This window comes from Papio anubis, chromosome 5 (assembly GCF_008728515.1).
Source record: "Papio anubis isolate 15944 chromosome 5, Panubis1.0, whole genome shotgun sequence".
Taxonomy (NCBI): Eukaryota; Metazoa; Chordata; class Mammalia; order Primates; family Cercopithecidae; genus Papio; species Papio anubis.
The window spans coordinates 73,880,092-73,907,196 of record NC_044980.1 but is presented as its reverse complement, the minus strand read 5'-3'; the positions used below and the strand labels follow the sequence as shown (position 1 = coordinate 73,907,196).

Sequence of the window (27,105 nt, the reverse complement as noted above, 5' to 3'; positions counted from 1 at the left end):
ATTTATGACCAATTTTTTAAACGATGTGCATATTGCCAGTGACATTTCCCATTAACTTAGCTGAAGCTATACTTAAATTTCCCAAAACATACAGTTTCAGATATAGACTATGTGATGGCATCTGTAAAGCTTTATTTAATATTGTGAATGTGAAAGGTAAATACCAGTGGTAGAGGTCTGCTTGCTAGCTAGGGCTCACCTGTTAACTACTATAACAAAAATCATTTTCTTACCTTTTGAAGTTTCAACTGTTAAACTGACTCTTCACATTGAATTTCACCATAGAAACAAACAAAATGCATACCCACACACACACACACACACACACACATATACACACACACACCTAAAGACCTACTGGAGTCAAGCACACACTCTATATTTATCTTCAAAAATAAAAATCTTTGCTTCATACCTAACACTCTCTCCAGACTCCTGTTGGTGGCCTTAGTTCACTTTCAGTTTTTCCACAAACTGGCAGAAGTTCCCATAATACTCCACCCCCTCCACATCCTTCCTGTGCTGGGTCACTTAAAAATAACTAGCCATGAAGCACTTAAATATTCAGGAAATTATTTTAGTGGAAAAGTCACTGGCGATCACAACTGTAGCGAAACAGAGAATCCAGGGTAGACCTCAGAAGGTGTTTAAATAAGAACTTTATCTTGTAGAGAGTGCACATTTCTTTACTCCTTACTTTACTACCAAAACAATTTGTTTGCAACATGTGACTAATCTCTGGGGATAATGCTCTTTATCTAACATCCTTCATTATGTGACAATAAAATAGACTTGTATAAATTCTCATGCCACAAAAATATTTTCACTTAGAATTTTGAACTTTTTATGTAGCTGCATCATGTATCAGTTACTAAATGGCTGAATAATTATTTTAATTATATAAGATATACAAGTCTACTACAGAAAAATAAACCATACAAATAAGCATGAAGAAAATTAACCCCAAACTTCGCTATCAAAGAGAATCAGTATGAACAGTCAGAATCTGTTTCATTCAGAACTTCTGTTGTTGTTGTTGTTGTTGTTGTTATTGTTTTTGTTATTGTTTTTGAGACAGGGTCTCACTTTGTTGCCCAGGCTAGAGTGCAGTGGCATGATCTCTGCTCACTGCAATCTCCGCCTCTCAGGCTCAAGTCATCCTCTCACCTCAGCCTCCCAAGTAGCTGGGACTACAGGCACCTGTCACCACATCTGGCTAATAATTTTGTATTTTTTGTAGCGATGGGGTCTCACCATGTTGCCCAAGTTGGTCTCGAACTCCAGAACTCAAGTGATCCACTCACCTTCGCCTCCCAAAGTGCTGGGATAACAGGCACAAGCCACTACACAGGCCTCTTTCAGAACTCTTAAAAGTATAAATTCATATACTTCTCTTTAAAATACTGATCCTCTATAGAGACTCTCTAATAACTCATTGCCATCATTTACATTGAAACTACAATTTTGTGGATAATCCATAATTTAAGTAATCAATCTTTATAGTTGGGCATTGAGGTTGTATTCAATTTTTCATTATTGACAACACTCCAGTGAGCCTACTTATTATACACACACCTTTGCACATTTATCCAAGTGTTTCCTTAGGACATAATCCTAGAAGTAGAGTTGCTGGATCAAAGATTAGACATGATAAGGTCATAATTTTTACATCACAGAAAATGTATACCTCATAGATTTTTAAGAACACATATGATAGAAGAATAACAAAGGAATACCTGATTTAAAATAAAACAGCATAATAAACATATCTGTATTTAGAAAACACAAAGGAAAGTATAATCATTATTTAAAGGTAAGAGTTTACATCAATTAAATTATAGCTTAGGTATCAAAAAAACACAAACCCCAACCTAAAACATGCTTGGGGATCAATCATGTTTGCTAAACTTGTACCACAAGAAAAACGAGGCCAGGTGCAGTGGCTCATGCCTGTAATCCCAGCACTTTGGGAGGCTGAGGCGGGTGGATCACTTGAGGCCAGGAGCTCAGGACCAGCTAAGCCAACATGGCAAAACCCCATCTCTACTAAAAATACAAAAATTAGCCTGGTGGGGTGCCTGTAATCCCAGCTACTTGGGAGACTGAGGCAGGAGAATAACTTGAACTCGGGAGGCAGAGGTTGCAGTGATCCAAGATTGCGCCACTATACTCCAGCCTGCCCGACAGCATGAGACGCCGTCTAAAACAAAAAAAAGAAGAAGGAAAAATGAGCTCGGTTTATTCAAGAGGCTCCATGAAAAAAGAACTCTGTAGACAATAAACTTGGACACTACAATATAGATCAGCACTGGACAACAGAAATATAATACGCACCACAAATGCAAGCCATGCATGTAATTTTAAATTTGCTAGTGGCCACATGAAAAAGAAGTAAAGAGAAATAAGTAAAATTAACTTTAATAATACATTTTATTTCACCCAGTATATCCAAAATATTCATTCAACATGCAATCAAATAAAAAATTTATTGAGCTCCTTTATGGGTTTTTGGTACCAAGCCTTCGAATTCCAGCATGTTTAAGTATACACAAAGCACATCTCATTTTGGACTAGTCACATTTCACGTGCTCAAAAGCCACATGTGGCCAGTGGTTACCATAATGAACAGTGCAGATGTAAAGCAGAGGTTGGCAAATGTTTTCTGTAAAGGGCCGGATAGTAAATATTTCAGGCCTTGCAGACCCAGAGGCAAAATCAAAGATATTCTGTAGGTGTTTAAATAGCACTGTTTGCCTAGGGTGGGCTGCCCAGGGTTGTGGTTTGCATCCAAGTGCTCTCAGACAGAGACATCCTCAGGATGAAGAGCATCTGGTCTTAGGGTGGGCAGGGCTGCGGTCATCAGTTTCACGAGATCCCAGTGAGTCCCCCAACCATGCAGAGAGCCCAAGTCATCACAATTAGAGCAGGTGGCTGGAAGGGACGAGACCTAGCAACTGAGACTCCCAGATGGAGAGTCCACCATTCAGTGCCCTGCAGTTGCCACAGCAGAGATCCCAACATGTTGGTACTGACTTGAGCAGATGCTGGGAGCAGAGGAGAACAGGGACAAAGGGGATGCCCCCAGCTTGGTCTCTGTAATTGCTGATGCCAGTCCATCGACATTCAGAGGGCAGACACTGCTTAGAAAACAGGTTATCAAGTAAGGGAGGATTAACAAAGACATTTGGAAAGTAAAAGTTCTGGAAATCCTGCCCTAACCCATTTCAAAAAGTAGTACCAAAGCATACAAGTAAATATTCCTCATGGCTAACGTTGAGAGACATGGCTCCAAGCTACTGCAAATTTTGTGGAGACCTATGTGATATCAAGAAAAATTCCCCACAGTAAACTTGATTAATAATAGAACCAAATTCCTGGCTGGGCGCAGTGGCTTATGCCTGTAATCCCAGCACTTTGGGAGGCCCAGGCAGGCGGATCATGAGGTCAGGAGATCAAGACCATCCTAGCTAACACGGTGAAACCCCATCTCTACTAAAAATACAAAAAATTAGCCGGGCGTGGTGGCGGGAGCCTGTAGTTCCAGCTACTCAGGAGGCTGAGGCAGGAGAATGGCGTGAACCCGGAAGGCAGAGCTTGCAGCAAGCCGAGATCGCACCACTGCACTCCAGCCTGGGTGACAGAGCAAGACTCTGTCTCAAAAAAAAAAAAAAAAAAAAAAGAAAGAAAATAATAATAATAATATAGAACCAAATTCCTATCCCACTCCCAGTCCCCAGCCACACAGTCAGCCCTATCTTCCTTTCCAGCCTTGCCCAAACATTATTACCAGCTTGAACCCAAACACTCTCAACTTAAGCCAGAATGAGCCTAGCTCTTCCTTCTTCCTACAGGTTAGACATGGCTCCTTCATCAAGGGTGATTTCAGATGTTCCTGCAACCCTCCCTGACCACAAAGCCAGAAAGGTCTTCCCCCTCCAAGAACATGTATAGCCTTTACTAAAGCCCCCAAGTCATCAGAGAATGCCTTCAAATATACCATCTCATCTACTCCATAGATACGGGCTTTCGGGACAGCAGAGATGAGACCTTAAACTTCTTTCATAGGCCCGAGTAGAGCCCTCAATACTCAGCAAGTGCTCAAAATCTGCTTAGTGAGTAAATGAAGGAATGAAGTCCCCAGGCTCTGACAAAGGCTCCTAAGAGCCATCAGAGTTGAGAATATACCTCCAAACCTTCACAGGCAGAAAAGGCCCACTAATGCCTGTCCTGATCTATCATTTTAGGGCATAAGCCATAGTACTCTAGTGCTCCACGGCTAGTGAATTAATTCATTGTTAAAACTGTATTTCCCTTTATAATATAATTTATCCTTTACATAATTTTTCTTTAAAGGCACATATGACACTGTAATTTTCCCACTGAAACTAGATGCTTTGCTTTTAAAAAGCGATTTTTAGTATGAGAAAGGAAATGTCTGGGACACCTACTAAAGAATAATTTAGAAGACGAGGCAGGTGGATCACTTGAGGCCAGGAGTTTGCAACCAGCTGGCCAACATGGCGAAACCCCTTTTCTACTAAAAGTACAAAAAGTAGCCATGTGTGATGGTGCGCGCCTGTAATCCCAGCTACTGAGGGGGCTGAGGCATGAGAATCACTTGAACCTGGGAGGCAGAGGTTGCAGTGAGCCAAGATCATGCCACTGCACTCCGGCCTGGGTGACACAGTGAGACTCTGTCTCAAAGAAAGCACTCTCTAGAGCACTGCTACAAACATCCACACACACACACACACACACGTACTCACACAAGTACACGCCAGTGTGCTCAGAGCTCAGCAACAACAAATGGCAACCCTTGTTGTAAGAAAGCCTCTTTGCATCTCAGTTGTAGCACATGGACTGCTGAGAACACCCTTTAAGGTTCTAATCATGGATTTGTAAACTTTTTTAAAGCTATCAGAAAGTACAGGTACCACAATTTTTAAAGCAAAACCATGACACCATGACCTGAATACCCAAAAGCATTTGTGGAATTGTAGAGGCAGAATATTTTCCATCAAGATTGTCCTAGAAAACTTGGAACCGGTGCTATGGTATCACAGCAATGAAGGCAATGAAAAGCCAAATCATATGAACAAGAACAACAACAAAAGTCCTAATAAAACCTGAAATGGAAGGTTTTCACTTCTTAACAGTGACTAGAAGCAAGTAGTATTGCTGTATTGGGTGTAAAGTAACATCATCAATACATACACAGCTCTAACACTTTAAGTGGCTTTTAGACAAATGTGGAGAAGACATTACGAAGTATCTAGAAAATGCTTGCTTGCCTGGATTTTACCATGATGTTATTGGCAGGAACCCTAAGGAGTCTGAGAACCGGCATGCAGGGGTGTGGTAAGTGGGCTCTGGAAGAATCCCATTTCTGTAGCCAACAAGGCTACCAGGTGAAAAACCAACAGGCTGTCTTCCCCACCTCAAAATTACAGAGACGCGCCCTATAAACCTGCCTTCTAAGATCCCCAAATAATTTTCTAATAAAATGTTTCATCTAAACGTCACAGTTAGAACACTCATTTATTGAAATTCACAAAGGGTATAAGTTTTAAAATGGTAAGGGACAGGGGACTAAGAAGTTCAGTGGTATCCTTTTTTTTCTTTTTTCTTTTTTTTTTTTTTTTTTGAGACGGAGTCTGGCTCAGTTGCCCAGGCTGGTGTGCAGTGGCGCAATCTCGGTTCACCGCAACTTTTGCTTCCTAGATTCAAGCTATTCTCCTGCTTCAGCCTCCCAAGTAGCTGGGATTATAGGCATGCACCACCATGCCCGGCTAATTTTTGTATTCTTTTAGTAGCAATGGAGTTTCACCATGTTGGCCAGGCTGGCCTCAAACTCCTGACCTCAAGTGATTCACTCGCCTCAGCCTCCCAAAATGCTAGGATTATAGGCATGAAGCATTGCACCCAGCCAGTATTCTTTCAAGAGTACTGCCTGGGGCCACAATCACCCTCATTTCCAAAAGCCACATGGAAAGCCATAATGGAGAAGGGCTGGTGGGCCCCGGGGACACAATGTTCTGGGTGGAAAGGATAACAGTCAGTCTGAGAAGGCAAGACAGCCCTTACCAACAGTAAAGTAGGAAAGAATGAGTTTCCTCATCCAGGAGTGCTGAATGGTTTTGTTTTGGTTTTTTCAAATCACAAAGGTAACAAATCAAATTTAACGATGGGCTAAAATTACCAAACTGTCAAATATGCCATTCTCTAAGCCAAATGGAAGAATATGAAAAAATGAAAACCCACTGCCAAATGAGTACGTAATGCTGTAGCTGTATGAAGAATCAGCAGTAGCATCCTGATTTTTAGTGTGCAAAGATCTGGTGGTCCTATGTGGTCGTAAAAAAAGGTAAAAATCAACCAGGGTAAACATTGGCTGGTACTAACATCTGCCATCTTTCCAAGCAGGTTTTCAGAGCACACACCTCAAAAGCCAAGCACCAAATTTTCCTCTTTCTCACATAGCCATAATATTTTCTACCCTTAAATTTAATTATTATAAAAGGCCAAAGCTCATAGTACAGCATACAATATAGACATCCTTATACAGTACTTGTGTGCTGTTCCAAATACACATGCAGCAAAGATCTTTGAAGCACAAATAAATGCCAAGTGTCTCTCATCTGGAAGCTGCCACATTCCTTTGTTTCTAAGATGGTATTGTAAAATGCAATATAAGTTAGTGAAGATTTTAGGGAAAGAATTAGTACATCAATCATATGTACACAATGATTGAAAACACAACTTAATTTCAGAAAATGCAAAATATTAAAATGAAGGTATTCTTAGAATCAATTAAATATGGTAATTTGAGGCATTCCAACTTTGTGCCTTCAAATGGAGCTCATTAATAATCCTAGGCACTTTAATTATAATAAATATCACCCCAATATCACCAAAAAGCATTTATAACTTAGTTTTATTTCAAGAAATTAGACTACTATATTTGGTCTTTCGTTTCTATATTTTAATTCACAGATTGTACTTTCATTCCAGAAATTTACATCTTATGTTGGATTTTTTCAATTAGTTACAGAGCTACCTTGAAATTCAAGTAGAGTGTTTATTAAATAAAATATTTCTCCAGTAAGGTGGAGAAATTGGGAACTACCCTAATCATAGTAGCTAAAAGGAGACTCTCACTTCCCACTTTTTTGTTTGTTCATTTCTTTGCATGTGCTCCACCGGCCCTGCAAATTTATTCACAAATGCCATCCTGATGTTCACTACAGAATCACAATAGCAAAACAAAGCCTTTCAATATTAAAACAGGCTAAATATCCAACAATAGGGGAATGCTTATTGTACATCTGTGTGATAGAATGCTGTACAGTCCTTAAAAATAATGTTTTCAAAGAATATTTATTGGCAAGCAAAATGCTGACAATGTAACACTCAGTAAAGTATCAGGATCCCAAATTCTATATACAATATGATCCCAATTTTGTTTCTTTTTTTTTTTTTTGAGAAGGAGTTTCGCTCTTGTCACCCAGGCTGGAGTGCAATGGCACGATCTTGGCTCACTGCATCCTCTGCCTCCTGGGTTCAAGTGATTCTCCCACCTCAGCCTCCTGAGTAGCTGGGATTACAGGTGCCCACCACCATACCCAGCTAATTTTTATATTTTCAGTAGAAACAGGGTTTCACTATGTTGGCCAGGCTGGTCTCGAACTCCTGACCTCAGGTGATCCACCCACCTCAGCCTCCCAAAGTGCAGGGATTACAGGCATGAGCCACTGTGCCTGGCCTCGTCCCCCTTTAAAATGTCTATTTATTATATACAGACACAGAAAAAAGGCCTTGAAGAAAATTCTCCAACAATTGAATACAGAGTTTTCTGTGAAGAATGGGATTTCAGAAGATTTTAGTTTTCTTGTATAGTTCTTTGTGATTTCAAATTTTACATGATAGACATTACTTTTATAAATAAAAAGCTGCTTTTTAAAAATGTTCTATTAACACAGTACTTTACACTAAAAGGAAGAAAAAAGAGTAAGCTGTGGACTTGCATTATTTTCCTTTTAGGATACATTTTAGACATTCTCTGTTTAAAAAAACTGCATTTTTAAAGCATAAATGTCAATTTAGCTATGTATTTCCTCTGAAAAACCCTATTATTCTTACTTTAACATATTTAATATAATTTTCACAGTCAAAAGGATTTACATACCAGAAACAAATCACATGACAAAGAAACTCCTTCACTCACCTATCCGCTAAGGGAATAGTTTCCTGCAGTTAGTAAAAGTAATCTCCCAACTATTGCTTAAGGAATTTACCATCCACTGAATATTCTCTGAAGACCTTAAAAACCCTGGACTCATAAACATGCTTACAAACCAGGCCGATAAGCTATCTGGTTCTCAAAAGGGACCATAAAATGGACAGAATACACATCTGTAGCATCCAAACTTTCAAACGATTTGCTCTTTAAATTGCCCTCACTTAAATGAAAAAATGTAATTGTGAAGAATTTAAAATAACATTTTGGGCCAGGTGCAGTGGCTCATGCCTGTAATCCCAACATTTTGGGAGGCTGAGGCAGGCGGATCACCTGAGGTCAGGAGTTCGAGACCAGCCTGGCCAACACGGCGAAACGCCATCTCTACTAAAAATACAAAAATTAGCCGGGTGTGGCGGTGGGTTCCAGCTACTCCGGAGGCTGGAGAATCGCTTAAACCCCGGAGATGGAGGTTGCAGTGAGCTGAGATTGTGCCATCGCACTCCAGCCTGGGGGACAAGAGCGAAATTCCATCTCAATACATACATATATACATACATACATATATACGTAAGTAAAATTTTGGTAGCATTTTATAGTTTACAAACACCTGTCACATAGATTATCTCAGTTAATTTAATATTCCCACTTTCTTTATTAGGTAGAAATTATCATGCCCATTTTGCAGATGAAGACATGAGTAAGCTTGAGGATCCAGAGTTTGTCAAAGATGGATCTAGAACTTGAACTTGGGAATTTGGCCTCAAAATACTGGACATTTGGTACCATTCATCCAAGTGGAATGCCATGGCTCCTTCCATGCTGTAACAAAGGACAGGCCAGGTAAACAGGAAGGAGGATGGACTCTGCTCAAACCACCATGCTGAAAATAAATTTATACGCTCATGTTCATGGGAGGAAATGACAGTTGGGGCTCTACAATCACAGGATGCTACTATTCAACCATTTGATGTCACAATTCCAAACAGGTGAACCTTGACAACAAAACAAATACAAGAGGACACTATGGACCAAAACAGAAGGACTGTGTACATCTGAGGACCCCTTCTCATTTAATTACACACACAGTGAATGGCACAGGTTGCAGTGTGCCAACGTGTATTGCAACATGGTATTCACTGCTGTGGGCCGGGGAGACTGAAACTTAGAGCGAGCAGCCAGAAAGTGGCAGCAAAAATCAAGGCACAGAGGATGTGGACCCGCATTAAAATGTAAGAAATGTCCTCATGGAGTCAAGAGCTATACCACAGGCAAGGTCTGAAATGGCAAAGAGCTGTGTTTTCTACATCCTCAGTGCCAGGCACCTTGTGGAGCTGGGCAGACACCAAGAAGGAAGCCTGAGCTGCAAGTCAAGAGGCTCAGGAGGAAGACAGTGGTTCTTCAGAGACAGACAGACTGCCTGTTCCCCAACACCCCACTTTCTATCATGTCTAAGTTCTCAGGCCCTCAGCACAGAGCCCAGTACATAGAGATTATAGAAGTTATGTATACCAGTCCCGATGGAGGAGTATGAGACTGAAGACAAAAACATTTCTTTCCTAGTTATATACTTCCAGCTCCCAGCTAAGGGCCATGCTCACCAAATGCTGTTATTAATTTTGGTTCTATTAACCAGGTTTGTCATTTCATAAAGGTTTGCCCTGGGCGAATTACTAAACCATTCTGAGCCTCCTGCAAAACAAGATACTGATATCTCGAGGTGGTTGTGAGGATTAAATGAGATAATATGTGGAAAGTGCACGCCTCCATGTTAACCCCAAATTAGCATTAAACAAAGAGTGTATCTTACAATCGTATAACACAAAACATGTTCACAAAAAATTAACAAGTTAGTATACTACAGGCCTACAGAAAGATGATTGCTTTAGCCGGGCACAGTGGCTCACACCTATAATCCCAGCACTTTGGGAGGCCGAGGCGGGTGGATCACCTGAGGTCGGGAGTTTGAGACCAGTCTGACCAACATGGAGAAACCCTTTCTCTACTAAAAATACAAAATTAGCCAGGTGTGGTGGTACATGCCTGTAATCCCAGCTACTCAGGAGGCTGAGGCAGGAGAATCGCTTGAACCTGGGAGGCGGAGGCTGTGGTGAGCTGAGATCATGCCATTGCAACTCCAGCCTGGGCAACGAGAGCGAAACTCCGTCTCAAAAAACAAAACAAAACAAAAAACAAAAAAAGATGATTGCTTTAAATTAAATGTTCATCAACTAAAATATACAATAGATCAACAGACAGACATCAGGTATGAGAAAATATCTAAAAGCCAGTTTAAACTAAACCCACTGTGTAAGGAATAAATGGGACTCACAGCTTGGTACCCTCAAAATACACACCTCACCACTCATTAGTAAATAAGGGTAAATAGCTGTAAAAAGTCTTATGACTACAAAATGATATTTTTCTTTCATTTTGTTCAAATGTACAATGTTCAGAATTAAACTGATAAAATAAGGATTAGTTGTAATTTGACTAATTACTAGCTTATCATTATTGAGCTAGAAGTAATTAACAGGTAAATTTCCAGAAAATAAGGGGATTAACTTTTTCACTGTTTTAAAAAGAGTTTTATCCACTTTTAGATTTAAGATTAAAACTCCTGGCTAAGTAGTAAAGGCCAAGTAGCTTGTTGCAGACCCACCCCTCAACCACACACACACTAAGAACAATTTTCAAAGCTGGACACAATGCCAAAAAGAAAAACAAAAATCTATATGAAAGCATCACTAAGCAAACAAGACAGCCAAGACACAAGGAGCAAGGATGCCTGAGAGGAGGGAGGTTCACTGGCAGTGAGTCTGACAGTTGGGGAAGCTTTTCCCCTGGAGGCTTTTGCCACTTTATCAGCGTGCAGAGCGAGGAGGCTAAGAAACCAAGCAGAAAGCAGCAGCTAAAAGGCGGGAGGCCGGCATTGAGTTCCTGACAATCTCATGGGACTGAGGAGCCGAAAGAGGAAGCATTGTGTAAATATCCCAGAACTCCAGAGAGGACTCTGGGAAGGCTACACTTTAGAAATTAGGGCAAACTAGAAATAGACAAGCTCTCAGAAAACCCGAAACCTAGCTGACCAGCTGAATCCTAAAATGGATGAATAGAATGTACCTCCACACTAATGCCTGCAAGAAAGCAAAAGTAAATCCTCTCTGAAAAAAATAACAGGGCCTCAAATTACCTCTACAATTTTTCACACCCAATGTCCAGCATTCATCAAAATGACAAGGTATACAGGCAACTATGAGTTTGCTGCCACAGAGTCTTTGTCAAAACCGATTCGTAGAGACCTTGTGACTCTCCGGCCTGAAATTCCCATCTGAAGACAGATCAGGTCAGATCAAGAACTAACAAGGTGGGAAGGGACACCTCCTTGCTTGTCGAATGAAAATGGCATACTGAAGAATGGAGCCGGTCTGGCGGCCTCGCCCGTATCTTAGTTTTACATTTCTGAAAAAGTAGCTAGTGTCTCTCTGAGGGAAAATTCATCCCCAACTCTAATACCTGAACCAAAGACACTGGCTCAATGAGGCCCTGGCACAGATTTCCTAAATGCCTGGGCCTAGTTCACCGACGGTTTGGCTAAGCTAAAACCCAGTAGTGTTCACTAGGGTGCTGTAGCTACTCAGCTTCAGTGTCAGCTATGTAGAAGCAAAAGCAGATAGATGTTCTTGTAGACAGATATTCTTGCTTCATTCAGGGGGTAGAACTGACTTTCTGGTTGTTGCCAACAGCATAGTTGTTTGTGCTGCCACTTGGGAAACTACAGACTGGCAGATTCAAGATACCCTTCTTTGTGGATGTGAACCTGGAAACAAATCATGGCTGCCGATCGAACTGTCTGGAACAATTGCACAGATACTCCCAAATAAGGACTGGTTCTCTGATGGAACCCACTGCCGATCCAGTCTGGCTGTTTCTGATGCAGAGGCTACCAATGAATGACAGACTTGTGACTCCTGCCAAAAGCTGACCCATTAGTCTTGCAATGAGAAAGTCATATTGCAAGGAGCATTAGTCACTCCTGCTCCTGGCAGATTGGCTACATCAGGCCTTCAAACCCCTCTCAGGGCTATCAGTGCTGCCTTACCACTGTTGATACCTTTTCGGGTTACTACTGGTCAGCTGTTTCCAACCACACCATTGTAGCTCTTGAATGAATCTATATACTCAACAATGGACTGACTGTCCAGCTCCCTCTCTCCCTCATCTACTCCTGGTCCATACACTTTAGTAAGGTACGTTGATCATTGAATGTACTATCCTGAGAAAGGGATCATCACTTCTTGGCCACTTCCTGGATAATGGTCAGAACAAAATGGGAGGGAGGTGATTATGGAGTATCATAGAGACCTGTTTTGAAAATTAAGGATACTGTCTTGACCACTGCTGTCCAGGATGCATTTTTTTCCCTCATAGCACCCCCAGGCCAGGCTGGTTGGCTCACCCTCCAAGTAGCAGCAACGCTAAAAGGGACCTCCAGGATTCAAACTGAATTCTGGATAAGTTTTACAAAGTGCCCTTGTCCCTTCCAGACGAAACATCTAGGTGTGAGTAAGGAAAGATCGGGAAAACATGAAGTTAGAGCTACCGGAACGAGATACACAGAATATGTGGAGATGCAGGAAGAGCAACAACCCAGCACCCGAGGAGGGAACACCTCAGATCCCAGGAGGATGAGGCAGGGAAGAACGTCATGACTTTTGTCTTTCAGACTGTCCTTGGAGATGTCCTCTAAAAGGAAGACATCCTGGGGTGGCAACCCCAACCTACTGTAAGCGCATTCCATTTCACCTACGGTTGGGTCTTCTGTGATCCGTCTGATTGATTTCACCACAAGTTGATCTATCAGAGCAGCAGGGGAGGGGCCCTAGTTCCTGTACTTTCTACATAAAGCAACTTCAAATGTTGTCCTCATTTCCATTCATTTCATGGACAGAGAAATGCCATAAAGAAAAAGAGATGACTTATACTACACTAAAGTTTAGAACGTCTGTTCGTTAAAAGACACCGTTGAGAGAGTAGAAAGGCAAACCACAGTAGGAGAAAATACTTGCAATACATATAACTGACAAAGGACTCATCATATATATTAGGATACACAATATGAAATTATGATATTTAACCATTTTTGATGTACAGAAATGGTAAGTCATATAATTTAACTTAATATTTCTAAGTCCTACAAATCAATTAGACAATTCAATAAAAGGTGGTAAAGGTTGAACAAGCACTTCAAAACAGAGAACAGGCCAGTGCAGTGGCTCACACCTATAATCCCAGCACTTTGGGAGGCCGAGGTGGGCAGATCACTTGAGGTCAGGAGTTCAAGACCAGCCTGGCCAACATGGTGAATCCCTGTCTTTACTAAAAATATAAAAATTAGCTGGGTGTGGTGGTGCACACCTATAATCCCAGCTACTCGGAAGGCTGAGGTGGGAGAACTACTTGAACCCAGGAGGCAAAGGTTGCAATGAGCCGAAATCATACCACTGCACTCCAGCCTGGGTGAAAGAGCAAGACTGTGGCTCAGGAAAAAAAAAAAAAAAAATGGAGACCAATCAAATGATCGATAAGTACTTGAAAAGGTGCTCAACCTCATTTTTATCAAAGAAATGAAAATCCAAATCAAAATGACATGTTACTACACACCTACTAGAATGCTTACAACTAAAATCCTGATAAGACCAAGGGTTGGCAAGGATGGAAAGTAACTGGAATTCTTAAACATTGCTGGTGGAAGTATAAATTGATAGAACTATTTTGGAAAACTATTTAGCAGAAATTATTGAAGCTGAATATATGTATGCCCTTTGAAACAACTCCATTTCTGAGTATACACACCCAACAGAAATATGCACACAAATGTATACCAAAAGACTTGTATAAGAATTTTCAAAGCAAGATTATTTGTAACAGCTCCAAATTGGAACCAATCCAAATGTAGAATAGATAAAGAAATCTTTGTATACTCATTCAGAGGAATACTACAAAGAAATGAAAAGCAGCCAAGCACAGTGGCTCATGCCTGTAATCCCAGCACTTTGGGAGGCTGAGGTGGGAGGATCGCTTAAGCCCAAGAGTTTGCCAGCTTTGGCAACATAAGGAGACATTGTCTCTTAAAAAAAAAAAAAAAAAAAATTAGCTGGGGCAGAGTGCGGTGGCTCATGCCTGTAATCCCAGCACTTTGGAGGCCGAGGGGGCAGATTGCGTAAGCCCAGGGGATTGAGACCAGCCTGAGCAATATGGCAAAACCCTGTGTCTACAAAAAATACAAAACATTAGCCAGGCATGGTGGTGCATGCCTGTAGTCCCAGCTACTTGGGAGGCTGAGGTAGGAGAATCACTTGAGCCCAGGACGTTGAAGCTGCAGTGAGCCATGATCATGCCACTGCACTCCAGCCTGGACGACAGAGTAAGAAACTATCTCAAAAAAAAAAAAAAAAAATGCCAGGTGTGGTAGCATGTGCCTGTAGTCCCAGCTACTCAGGAGGCTGAGGTGGGAGGATCACTTAAGCCTGCGGGGTGTCGAGGCGCAGGGAGCCATGATCACATCACTGCACTCCAGCAAGACCCTGTCTCAAAAAAGAAAGAAAGAAAGAAATGAAAAGGAATGAACCATAACATCCAACAACGTGGATGAATGTCACAAATCTGATGCTGAGGAAGAGAAGCCCAACACGAAAGAGTACTCACTTCATGAGTCTATGAATAGGAAGTTCAAAAACTGGCAAAAGCAATCTACAGTGTCACAAGTTAAGGATGGTAGCTACCCACGGTTGGGGTGGTGGAGAGGAATAGGCATGAGGTTAGCTCTGGAGGGCTAATCGTGTCAATGTTTTGATCTGGGTGCTGATTACAAAAATATTCACTTTGTGAAAACTCATCAAGTTGCATACCTATGACACGTGTGATTTTCTGATGTATGCTACATTTTGAAAAATATTTTTATTTTTGATTTATTGTTATAAGAACAATTGTAAATACTTTTTAAAATATAAAAAAGTAAAGAAAAATTTTGAACATGGACCCTGGGCGGTACAGGTGACAGTACAGGATCAGAGGACAGAAATGGTATGTTATTGTAAGATCTTATCGATAAGGTAAGGATGTAAAACTGCTACTGAAGGAAGAGAATGTGGCCTATCATAGTGAATGAACATTACTTTGGTAAAAGAATCTTAACTAGCTTGATGAATGTACTAGATGTGTTAATAATTACTATCATGCTCATTAAACTTTCTATGAAACACCCTCGTCCATAGCCCCTGCTATTTGGCAGTTCAGCCATGGGCTGGTGAGAGATTGATGATTTTGTCTGGCCCCCAAATTTGAACTGAGACAATCAGATTCTATCTCACAAGAATATGACTGTGGATATGAGAGACGCTGCAGTGAAAACTGAAGCAGGAGAAAAGGGGCCAAACATTGAGTTAGTATCATGAGGGTTATGGCAACCTGAAGTTAGGGGGAAAAAAACCTATGAGGAAAGACTCAGTAAGAAGGCAAACGGGGATAAACCCACTGAAAGGCTGGCCAGCAGCAATATCCAAAGGAGAGCTAAGTCCCCATAAAGAGCAGTACTCACCTGCATATTGTCTTATAATATTCCCACTGTGCCCCTCAACACTCAGAGGTGATCATTATTCAAGATAACTCCAGTTCATACCTCTCCCTTGCAATAGAAAGGGCCTAAAGCAATCAGTCATAGGACAGAAACCAACTAACCCTAGATAAAAGTTTAACAATACTAGAAAAAGCCAACTACACACTTGATTAATGAAGCCTTAGGAACTGCCCTAAAATAATATTGACCAGTTTTTGGGTCTCAGAATTGATTGTGAAAGTTGGATGAAACCTTAGCTTATGGATGATGTCCTCACTGTTGAAAAGCTGTGCAAAGGGCACGGTGGCTCATGCCTGTAATCCCAGCACTTTGGGAGGCCAAGGCGGGTGGATCATATGAGGTCGGGAGTTCAAGACCAGGCTGACCAACATGAAGAAACCCCGTCTCTACTAAAAATACAAAATTAGCCGGTTTGGTGGCACATGCCTGCAATCCCAGCTACTAAGGAGGCTGAGGCAGGAGAATCTCTTGAACCCAGGAGGTGGAGGTTGCAGTGAGCCGAGATTGTGCCATTGCACTCCAGCCTGGGCAACAAGAGTGAAACTCCCTCTCAAAAAAAAAAAAAAAAAAAAAAAAAAAGGAGCAGCAGCAGCAGCAGCATTACTGACTTCTGTGTAGGAAACTCTTGTCCTTGATTCTAAATAAAAGCACTGGCTGGGCGCAGTGGCTCACATCTGTAATCCCAGCACTTTGGAAGGCCAAGGCGGGCAGATCACGAGGTCAGGAGTTCGAGACCAGCCTGACCAACATGGTGAAATCCCGTCTCTACTTCAAAAAAATACAAAAATTAGCCAGGTGTGGTGGTGCTCACCTGTAATCCCAGTTACTCAGGAGGCTGAGACAGGAGAATCACTTGAATCTGGGAAGTGGAGGTTGCCATGAGCTGAGATGGCGCCACTGCACTCCAGCCTGGGTGACAGAGCAAGACTCCATCTCAAAAAAGAAAAAAAAAAAAAGAGTGCTGCACAGCTGGAGGAGCTGGGTAAATGGAAAGAAGATCTCTCAGGAAGAGGATCACCAATGATTTAATTGTCCCTTAGAGTGGGGTCAAATCATGAAAATACTTTACACCATGATCATGGTTATGCAATTTATTTTGGCCACGGAGAGTGGCTCACGCTGGTAATCTCAGCACTTTGGGAGGCCAAGGTAGGAGAATTGCTTGAGGCCAGGAGTTTGAGACAAGCCTGGGCGATATAGGGAGACCCCATCTCCACAAAAAAAAATAAATAATTAGCTGGGTGTGGTAGCACACATTTCTAGTCCCAACTACTTGGGAGGCTGAGGAAGGAGGATCGCTAGAGCTCAGGAGTTCAAGGCTGCAGTGAGCTATAACTGCACCACTTCACTCCAGCCCAGGTGACACAGCAAGATTCCATCTCAATTTTTTAAAGTGATTTCAAACTTCCTTCTCTTTAAGATTTAACATACTTGGATTTATTTAAAAGCTAATTCCATCTCCTTTATGTCTTCACAACTATTGTCTTAAGTATTTTCCTTTATTATAACATGAAAGAAACAAAAAAGAGGGCTACCTTTATAATAGCACACATTATTAACAGAAACTCATTACAAACTCTTTCCAACATAGTCCCTTTCAGAGCTACATCCAGTGCAATCTCTAGTGCCAAAAAAGTGCTATACCAAAAAGGGAAAAAAGTTCCTTATTTACACGTGAAATAATACAATGTCTGGAACTTGCTTTAAAGCAGCCTAACAACAACAACAACAAAAATGTACACATGGAGGGAGACAGATAGAATAATGGCAGAAAGCTGAAGATGTCGAAACTGGAGGATGAGCATGTTGGCATTCCCTGAAATATTCTATTTTGTGTGTGTTAAAGTATTTTTGAAAGGGAAAGGAAGGAAAATACTTTCTAAGTGATCCTAATAATGAAAATAAAAAGAATATCAAAGAGAGTAATAAAAATACTAGCTGGCAAACGTGCTGACTGCTCACCGTGTGCCAGGCCTATGCCAAGAGCTTGGCCTGTGTCCTCACAGCAACCTGATGGAGCAGGTACTGTCGTGACCTCCATCCTCCAGGCAGGCAACCAGGCTTCGAAAGAGAAATTGCTCACGATCATGGGTCTGGTAAGCAGCAGAGCCAAGACTGAATCGCATGCAGTTTAAATCCTGAACTAAACCATACACAACACCGGCACCTCACCTAGAAACTGATATTCTTACATTCTTAAAAGAAAGTACATTCACACTGAATATGAGTGGCCTCCTCTTCCTATGAATCACTGATACTATCTCGTCATGACTTCTTTTGTAATCAGCTGTAATGTTATCTACCGAGCCTTAGACCAAGTTATCGCCTCCCTATTTCCACATTGCTAAATGCAGGGAACCTCCTAGCTTTCCAACAGTCCCTCTATTTGAAAGAACTAATCCCACTGTTTACATTAGTCACGCAAATGGCATGGGCTCGTAAATACAGCTCAGGAAATGAATCAGGCATTGTCTAAATTAAATCGGACAATGACAAAATAAAACAATTCAGTAACCTGAAAATAATAAAAAGTACCACTCACATCCCTGCTGTTTCCATCACCATAGGTCTTAGAATGTCATACTGGTAAGTATCATAAGAGCTATTAATTAAGCACTAAAGAATCAATAAATTTTGTTTTTATTTATTTATCGAGATATTATATTTATTTATTAATTTATTTATCTATCTATTTATTTATTTTGCACAGGCTGGAGTGTAATGGCGTGATCTGGACTTACTGCAACCTCCACCTCCTGATTTCAAGTGATTCTCCTGCCTCAGCCTCCTGACTAGCTGGGATTACAGGCATGCTCCACCATGCCTGGCTAATTTTGTATTGTTAGTAGAGACAGGGTTTCGCCATGTTGGTCTGGTCTCTAACTCCTGACCTCATGAGATCCGCCCACCTAGACCTCCCAAAGTGCTGGGATTATAGGCATGAGCCACTGCACCCGGCCAATAAATTTTATTTTTAAGGATTGCTTTTTTTACATCGCTTTATCTTTATCTTCTCAGATCTTATGAGAATTAAAATTCTGATTAACTTACTTAATCTAAAGCTGTATTTTTTATTCTTATATAGGCTCCCCAACTTCCTGTTTCATTTCTTCCTTTACAGTCTTTTAACAAAGAAAAGAAACACTGTAGTATATTAGTTAAATAAACACAGACCAACTCAAACTTGTTATTTTTGTCTTGCTTTTTCCCTAAACATATATTTGAAGCATTTTGTAGTCACCGTAATAAGTTTTAGGAAAAATGATTTTAATCCTTATTTTTCATTAAATCATTAGTTTTTCAAGTGCCAGTAAAAAAATAAAACTGTGAGTACATGTGCTTTTTGCATCTCTGTTCCACCTACTGATGCCAATATTTTCTGCAACAACAACAACAACAACAAACCTGCTACTGTTTTTTTCCAAATATATACACAATTATATTTTTAATTCCTTGGGCAAAAATGCTAACATATTCCCTTTGGTGGAACCAAATTTATGTATTTATAACTTCTCAATCAGCTAAAATTTAAAAGTTGCACCAATAAAAATGTAATGAATAATTTTAGAATAATGGTTAGATTTTAGAATAAAGGCCAAATGTTATAAAATAATCAAACATTTATCACAGTGCTATGTTGATACTTAACAAATATCATTTCTAATTCATTTAAATATCAATAAAATTTTACTATTTACAGTCTCTGTTTAAGGCAGAGAGGAATTTATATTGTGAGTAATTTAACAGAATCATTATATATCCTTAGTCCTGAAAAATAAAGCTCCCCAAAGTATAGATAGATGGGATTTATAACTCAGGTCTTGAAATGTTAATTATACAAATCAAAATCTGCAAACTCCAATATATAACTGCCTAAGAAATGTTTAATATTCAATGGTAGAAAATGGTAGAATGGTAACAAACTGAATAAACACCACACACACACACACACACACACACACACACACACACCCCTTTCTTGTATAACAAATGCACAGGTATAAAAATAGAAAGCCACTTTAAACCTGTGAAAAGTAGAATTTAAGACTTGAGCAAATCCATATTGTTGGTCAATGTGACTTATTTTATTACAAAATAATCATAAAGACTAAGTATTTTTATTCCAAAAAATTAAAATTATACGGACTGTGGCATGCATATTCAAGTAGTATTGAAAACTGTAGAAAAAAACAATTTAAAAATATAATCTGCATTAGATAGCAATATCAACAACCGTTTTAATGAACCGTTGACATTTGCTTGCTAAAACCAGAAACATTTGGCTATCACACATGCTTTTGTCATCATCCAGTGTGAGAAAAATTTCTCCATTTTTTAATTGTCAAAAGAAGGGAAAAATTTATTACAACACTACAAATATTTTCTAGTCCTCAACAGTGTGCTTAGTTGTCACTTAATGAAACTCAGAAAAATAGTTGTTCACAACAAGAATGAATTTTTATGTATTAATACATCTGTCACATCAGGAATGGATTTTGCTGTGTTGAATTCTTATACAACAATCTAAATAGTAAGGCTTAGTGTAGCCAAAATTAAAATAACCCAATTTTGCTAATCCATGAGATTTTTTTTTCATTTAACTTTAAAGAGAAGGAAAATTACAAAGTTTAAGTAACAAATCATTTTGTTGCCTAAATTATATTTTTTAACGTATAAGATTTAGCAAGTATCATTATTCCATTTTCCCTTTGTGTTCAGTGAACAAAAGTTGAGCTGGTTATAATTAGACAACATGAAATAGCATGAAAATCCACCATCCACACTCTCCATCTCCCACAAATATTTCAGAGCTCGCACGCAGCTCTGCCTAATTCATTCGATGATTAAAATCCTCTGCTTGTGGTCAATTTAGGAAGGCTAAAATGACTAGTAATGAAGCCACAGGAAATCACGTAGCCTTTAATCCCTTTAAAATTAAACCAACATGTTTAATTCAGCACAAATGCAAGTGTCTACTTCTTTAAACCTCCAGAGCTAAAGAGAGATTTTACCCCCAAAACAAGTGAAATCAGGCTGAATGGAACATTTACCCCACCAGAAAAATAAGAATAAAGGTGGCTTTGTTGCTATGTGTCTTCTCCTGCTAGTAGGCAAGACAGATACTGCTACTTAAACAGACCAGACTAACTGGGATGTGTACTTTCACCCTAAATGAAAATATTTGTAAAGGTACCCCATTCCTGAAGTAAATGAATTCCTGAAGTAAAGGAATGTCTTGTAAAACCGCTTGTTTAAAAATAAATCCCATTTTTCTTTGAACATGTAATGATCTGCAATTGTATTTCTCAAGAATTTAAATAGTTTTAAAAAGGAAATAAGAATAAACAAAAGAGTGATTCACATCCTATACTCCAAGCTCCCATCCATCCAGATTTGCTCAGTGGATTTAAATACAGTCTTAGTAAAGAACTCTACAACATTACTTAGTCTTCATATCTTCAGTTGGACTTTGATCATCTCCCTAGAAGTCTCTGAATTGCAGTGTTAGCAATAGGTAATAATAATGATGATGTTAATAATCATCATCTCCAAAAGCTGAAGTTCAAATTAGATGAAGTAAGAGAGGATAACAGCCACCAAGAGCACAGAGCCTACCACGCAGAAGGTACTTGCTAAATACAACTTCCCTTTCTCCTTCACCTGGAACAAAAGGGAAGGTTTTCATTTTCCACAAATGGAGCTTAACTAGAAAGAAGTGCCACCAGACACATTTTTAAGAAAAGGAACATTTTTGGAGAAAATAAACCACTTAAAATTGTTTTTAACTGATCTCATTTTGATTATATCACCATTGCTATCCCAAAGAAGTAGTAGTCACTATGGAAGGCTGATAAGAGAGCCTTGCAATCCTCCAAAGACTCATCAAAGTGAAATCTGAGAACACTATGAAAAAAATAGAGCAATGCAAATATTCCTACAACCTAAGCATATTTGGAAAGTGACTTTCTTTTTTCTGCTTAACTGGAAACAATTTAAGTCCAAGTGTAAAAAAAAAAAAAAAAAAACTGATTTTTTTGTTGTTGTTGTCAACCAACTTATTTTGAATTGCTATTTAGATGAAGCAAACCAGTGGGTGTTTTCTTCTTGTAACTTACCTAAAAACACAACTAATAAGCATAAAAATAATTTGAAGGATACGTGTAATTTAAGCTCCCAAGAATACTTAGAGGCAGTTTATAGCAATAATTACATCAACTATTGTAACTGTCAAGGAGATTACAATAAATATGTCGCCCTCCAATGTGAGTAATAAGAACGTCTCTGCCTCAGGCAATGATGTTACTATAGGTTTGCACATCTGCTGACCTAACTAATTTATCAGAATGTCCACTTCAGTCACCTGCTTGTCCTCGGCTTTTCAGACGCAGTATTTATTACAAATGCTGGTAATCTCTGAATCTTGTGAAATGGTCTTTCACATTCTCCACACTGCAAAAAGCTCACACTGTCTGTCATAACCTTAGAAACAGAAGATGCCATTATTGAAAGGTAACTGGCAACCAACTCAGCCAAACCCTTAATTTTTACGTATTAGGAAACAGAGATTTCATTGACAGAAAAAAAAAGAGAAAAGATGAAGAGATGTGCTTAAAGAAATAACACAGAAACTTGGTGAAGAAAAATGACTCTGCCTCACTAAGTCCTGTTTCAAGCCCTAACCTTCAACTGTGTTGATAGCGTTGAGGGAGATATTGATATGGAAAGCTCCAGAAGCATATAAGGAGAAAGAAGCAAACCTTGGGATGTGCTCATCTCCTCACATCCTCCACAGATCCTTCGTGTCTCAGTGTCTGGATGATCTGAGCACCTCAGCAACACCAATTAACTGAAAGGGAACCAACTGGATAAACTGTAGATTTAAGGTAGAATGTTTCTCCTTGTTTCTTATTTTCACAGCTTCTTCTTAATCGTTCAAACACACCCAGTTGGCAGTGCCAGAGAAAAGCATCAGTGGGCTAAGCTAACCCAATTCACAGTAGCACATCTAATGCAAGACAAAATGTGGAAGGTTTCCCAACCCAACTCCTAATCCATTCTGGAATGCTTGCTTTTCTACATCCCAGATTTATCTATAAACACCAAAGATTCTAATTTCTAACCTCTTGAAGATGCATAAAATGACGCAGACATACTTATCATATGTATGGTCATGAAAAGGGAAAACAATTTTTTCATCAGATGGCCTATTTTGGACAACCATTAGAAAGTGGCATGAAAGTCAAACTATTTGGAAGTTATGTTTTCTTATTAAAGTGCGAGAAAGAAAACAGTCCTGAAGATTACAGTCCAGATATTTTCCAAGTGGAAAAATGTTGGTTTCCATATAACATTAGCAAGTCAAGAGAGCCATACGAATTGTAACAGGTAACAACTCCCCACCCCTAACTAAAAAAAAAAAAAAAAAAAAAATCAAAAGTGGTTATCTTATATTAATATAAATACGAAGAAAACAAATAATTTGGGATTAAGTAAATGATATATACCCTGAATAATTTAAAATACTCTATTCTACTTTAGACATAATAACACTTTAGAAACCTATTCATTTTGGTTCCTGTGGGGCCTTGGAACACATACCTTAAAAAAAAAATCCCACCAATAGAATACATACATATATATATTCCTGAAAAAAAGTTTCCTCAAAACTCTTCTCCCAATTTAAATTCTAAAATGCATGACTTGAAATTTATGTTTATATTTCTAGTATCTATATCTATAAAGTTGGAAATCGGTTTTGCAAATGACTGAACAAGCCCTCAGAAACTAAAGAGCATATTTAAAATTTCAGATTTATAAGTGATATAACAAGTTTAATCACCTAAGTCTGTTAATGATTTATAGTGAAAACAACTCAAACTTCTGGTTGGTCTAGTTTTAACTCCTCTTAATTTGACACATTGTTTTATGAGCCCCAAGGGGTTAGGTAGGCATCTTGCGGATCACTCCATTGCTAGTACCTCCCACAGCCTCTGTGGTTTGCGGTAGATGCTGTCTGATCTGACTTACATGGAAAATTCAGCTGCGAATATTTTTACGCAATAGCAAGAACAATCAGCCTTTTTTATATCAAGGTGGGGATCGAGAAGCTAAATGAGAACATTAGGAGCATAAAATTAGTCTGCTTTAACTTTAATAACCAAACGGTGATTAAAAACCTACAAGTTTTGTGTTTGCAGGAATGAGGGGCTGGGATCACCAGACTTAAAGGGTTTTTCTCCCCCACCCCGCGGCCATGAGCACACAGCAAAACTAATAAAATTATGACCCAGAATTAAAAGGTCGCATTCATTTTCAAAGCATTCATTTAAAAGTACAGAAGCGTTCTTTAAAGATGCCCACATTTTTAAACATAGCAAGAATGTGGCTACCAAATATTAATCCTGAGGAATATGAATACACATTTACCTTCATAATTAGACCCATCAGGTCAAATGTTAGCAAGGCCAACTGACCTAAATCACAAAGACTGATTGAAAATGACCAACAGAAAGTGTCTGTCCGGCTTGGGAGCCTCGCTTGTTCCCAGCTCAACCAGTGGTCAAACATCTGCAGGCAAAGAAATCTACACGCGCCAGCCGGGTATGGCAGAAACAAAACTTTTCCAAATTAGTTCCGTCTTGCCAATCTACACCCAACAGGTGTCAATACATGTCACCAGACAAAATTCTTGCGAGCCAGGTCTAGAGAAGCAATGGGTGGCTGGCAGAGAAGCTGAAACGACTCGACGACCTCTACCAGGGTCCTGAAAGCAAGTTGGGCCACTATTCTGATTGATCACTTCGCAGTGGGGTGGAGGGTTATGGAGATGGGAGAATCCCTGGATGAAGATGGGGAGGCGCGTCTGGTGCCGCGGGGGGATTTCGGAGCATGGTCCCCGCACTCTTTCACGGCCCCCGACCCCCGATCCCCGGGTTAGGACGGCAAGGGAGTGCAGCGACCAAAGCTGGGAGACCGCGGAGAGAGGGCGCGCGGTACCTGCTTGTCCAGCGCGTCCCGGACGCCTCCTGGCCCGGCGCCGGCCCTGGGTGGCGCGGGCGTTCGTTCGCAGCTGCAGCCCTCCAGGAGGTACATGCCCGCCGGGCGGCAGCTCTGCTCGCCCTCGAAGTAGAAGAGCACATTCTGGTAGAGGGCGAACCACTTCTCGTGCCAGCGGCTCGCCTCGGCAGCCTTCTTACTCAGGAAGCCGCGCTTGGTGCCCTCCTTGCGCGCCAGGAAAGCCAGGTACAGGGCGTGCCCCTCGTTGTAGCGCACGCTCTTCTGCATGGTGCGGGTGTTGGGGGCGCGCGGGCGGCTGCCCGTCTCACCCCTGCCTCGCGGCCATGGTCCGGCCGGCTCCCTCGAGGGCGCGCCCGCTCAGGTCCCGGCCGGCGAAGGGCGCCCCCTTTCCCCACGCCGCGCGCAGGGCACCCCGCCCGCTTTCGGGAGGCGGCGGCGCGCGGTGCCAGGGGCGCGGGCTGGAGCCGGGCACGCTCTCCGCCCTGACCGCTACCCTCCCGGCCGAGTCCCCGGAGGCCCCCGAGTCCCCGACGCCCGCGGGGAGCGCGGCCCCGCTAGGGCTCCCGAGCCGGCAGCCGCTTCGCCCAAAGTTGCGGGAGCCAAGCCCCCGCGGCGGGCTGGGGCGGCAGCCGGGGAAGGACTGTCCTCGGGCAACGCGCTCCGGGAGACAGAAGGTAAAACGTCACGTGGGAGCTCAGCTGTAATCGGCTTGGAGACAGATTTAAAGGGCAAAGTCGGCGCGGCGCCGGCGGTGGCGCAGCCCGCTTGCCCCGGCGAGCGTCCCTCCCTAGCCCGCCCCGGCCGGGTCCGCTGCCTCTGCTCTGGCGCCCACCGGGATGGGGCGGATCGGGGAGGTGAAGGCGCCCGGCCGCACCACACACCCGCTCACACGCGCTCGCACACTCGCGCACAACGCGCGCACACACACACACGCACACCCACACACACACGCAGACCAGTACATTCACCCAGATCCACAACGCACGCACTCAGACGCACAAAAATACACTCACAAATGCATACAAACACAATGCGCGCACATATGCACAAAAACACACGCGCACACACTCATGACACACAAATACACATTCTCACAACGCTCACACTCAACACACAGTCACAACACACAAATACATATAGACAAATACAGCCACAATGTGCGTTCCCGCACACAAAAATACATACCCACATTCAGATACACACTTAAGGAGCTACACACATGCACGCACTGATATGCTCACTCACACACACATTCACACACAACCCACACATTCACTCAAACTCACATGTAAGCATATACTCATATACACATTTACACACATTCACACAAACAGCACACATCTACTCACACGTTCACAATCATACATAGACTCACAAGCAATCATACACACACAGATGAACACACATATGTACATTCACAAATACACAAATTCACCGAAAAATACAAACACACACAAACACAAACACCCACACAAGTATTCGCACGAATCTACACACTTTCACAAACCCACTCACACATACACACGCACTCACATGCCACATCCATAAGTACATTCCCATGACAGTAGGTGGAGTCACAGAGTGGCTTTGCATAGCCCGCATCGTTGGCTTTTCTGCTTGTACCTGCATTGAAGTATTTAAAACTACCAGTAAAGGTTAACAAGAGTGGCCCAAGTGTTCCCGGAAAGGCATCAGATGCCGAAGCTTCTTTCGGAATGCCTGTTATTTCACAGTGGTAAGATGCTAAATTTTAAGTGCCAAGTTTTCAACCTGGAAAAAATACCCAAATAAGGGACACTTTGCTGCCCAGGGCAGAATCCATCCCCAAAGGCCAGCTGTCACAGGCTCATCGTTTGTAGGACTGGATTCATTTGATTAACAAATCTGACAGGTACAACCAGAAAACCAAGAGCCACCCCCTGCCCCAACTCCATGCTGTAAAATGTAAGTGGAAAAGAAATAATGTACCCAGCAGCTGTGAGAGAAAGCCAGTGAAACCCCCGGGGAGTGCCTGTATTTGATTCTGCTATACACATTTTTGATTCCCCCCAGTCATTTATCACTAAAACGGAGTGCCATCATAAAATGTTTATTGTTAAAAGTAAATAATAATGCTTTTCTGGGTGATGAGTCTACGACAATACACCTGTCTTGTACTGCCAGTTGTGTGTTCATAAATTGGTAGCCCCAGGGGTTCTGCCTGTTTCATAAG

The 27,105-nt window shown here is 41.2% G+C and overlaps 1 protein-coding gene across 3 annotated transcripts in view; it reads right to left on the bottom strand.

Moving 5' to 3' along the window:
* The window catches only part of RASGRF2 (Ras protein specific guanine nucleotide releasing factor 2), a 265,347-nt gene extending 239,662 nt beyond the window's left edge, over positions 1 to 25,685 (bottom strand). Inside the window, exon 1 of one of the 3 annotated variants that reach the window (XM_031666740.1) lies at positions 24,873 to 25,685. In XM_031666740.1, coding sequence (XP_031522600.1) covers positions 24,873 to 25,160 — 288 coding nt within the window. In that variant the 5' untranslated portion in view covers positions 25,161 to 25,685. The remainder of the gene's footprint in view (positions 1 to 24,872) is intronic. The other 2 variants (XM_031666741.1, XM_031666739.1) reach the window with 2 other exon arrangements.
* Between the last annotated feature and the right edge of the window lie 1,420 nt (positions 25,686 to 27,105).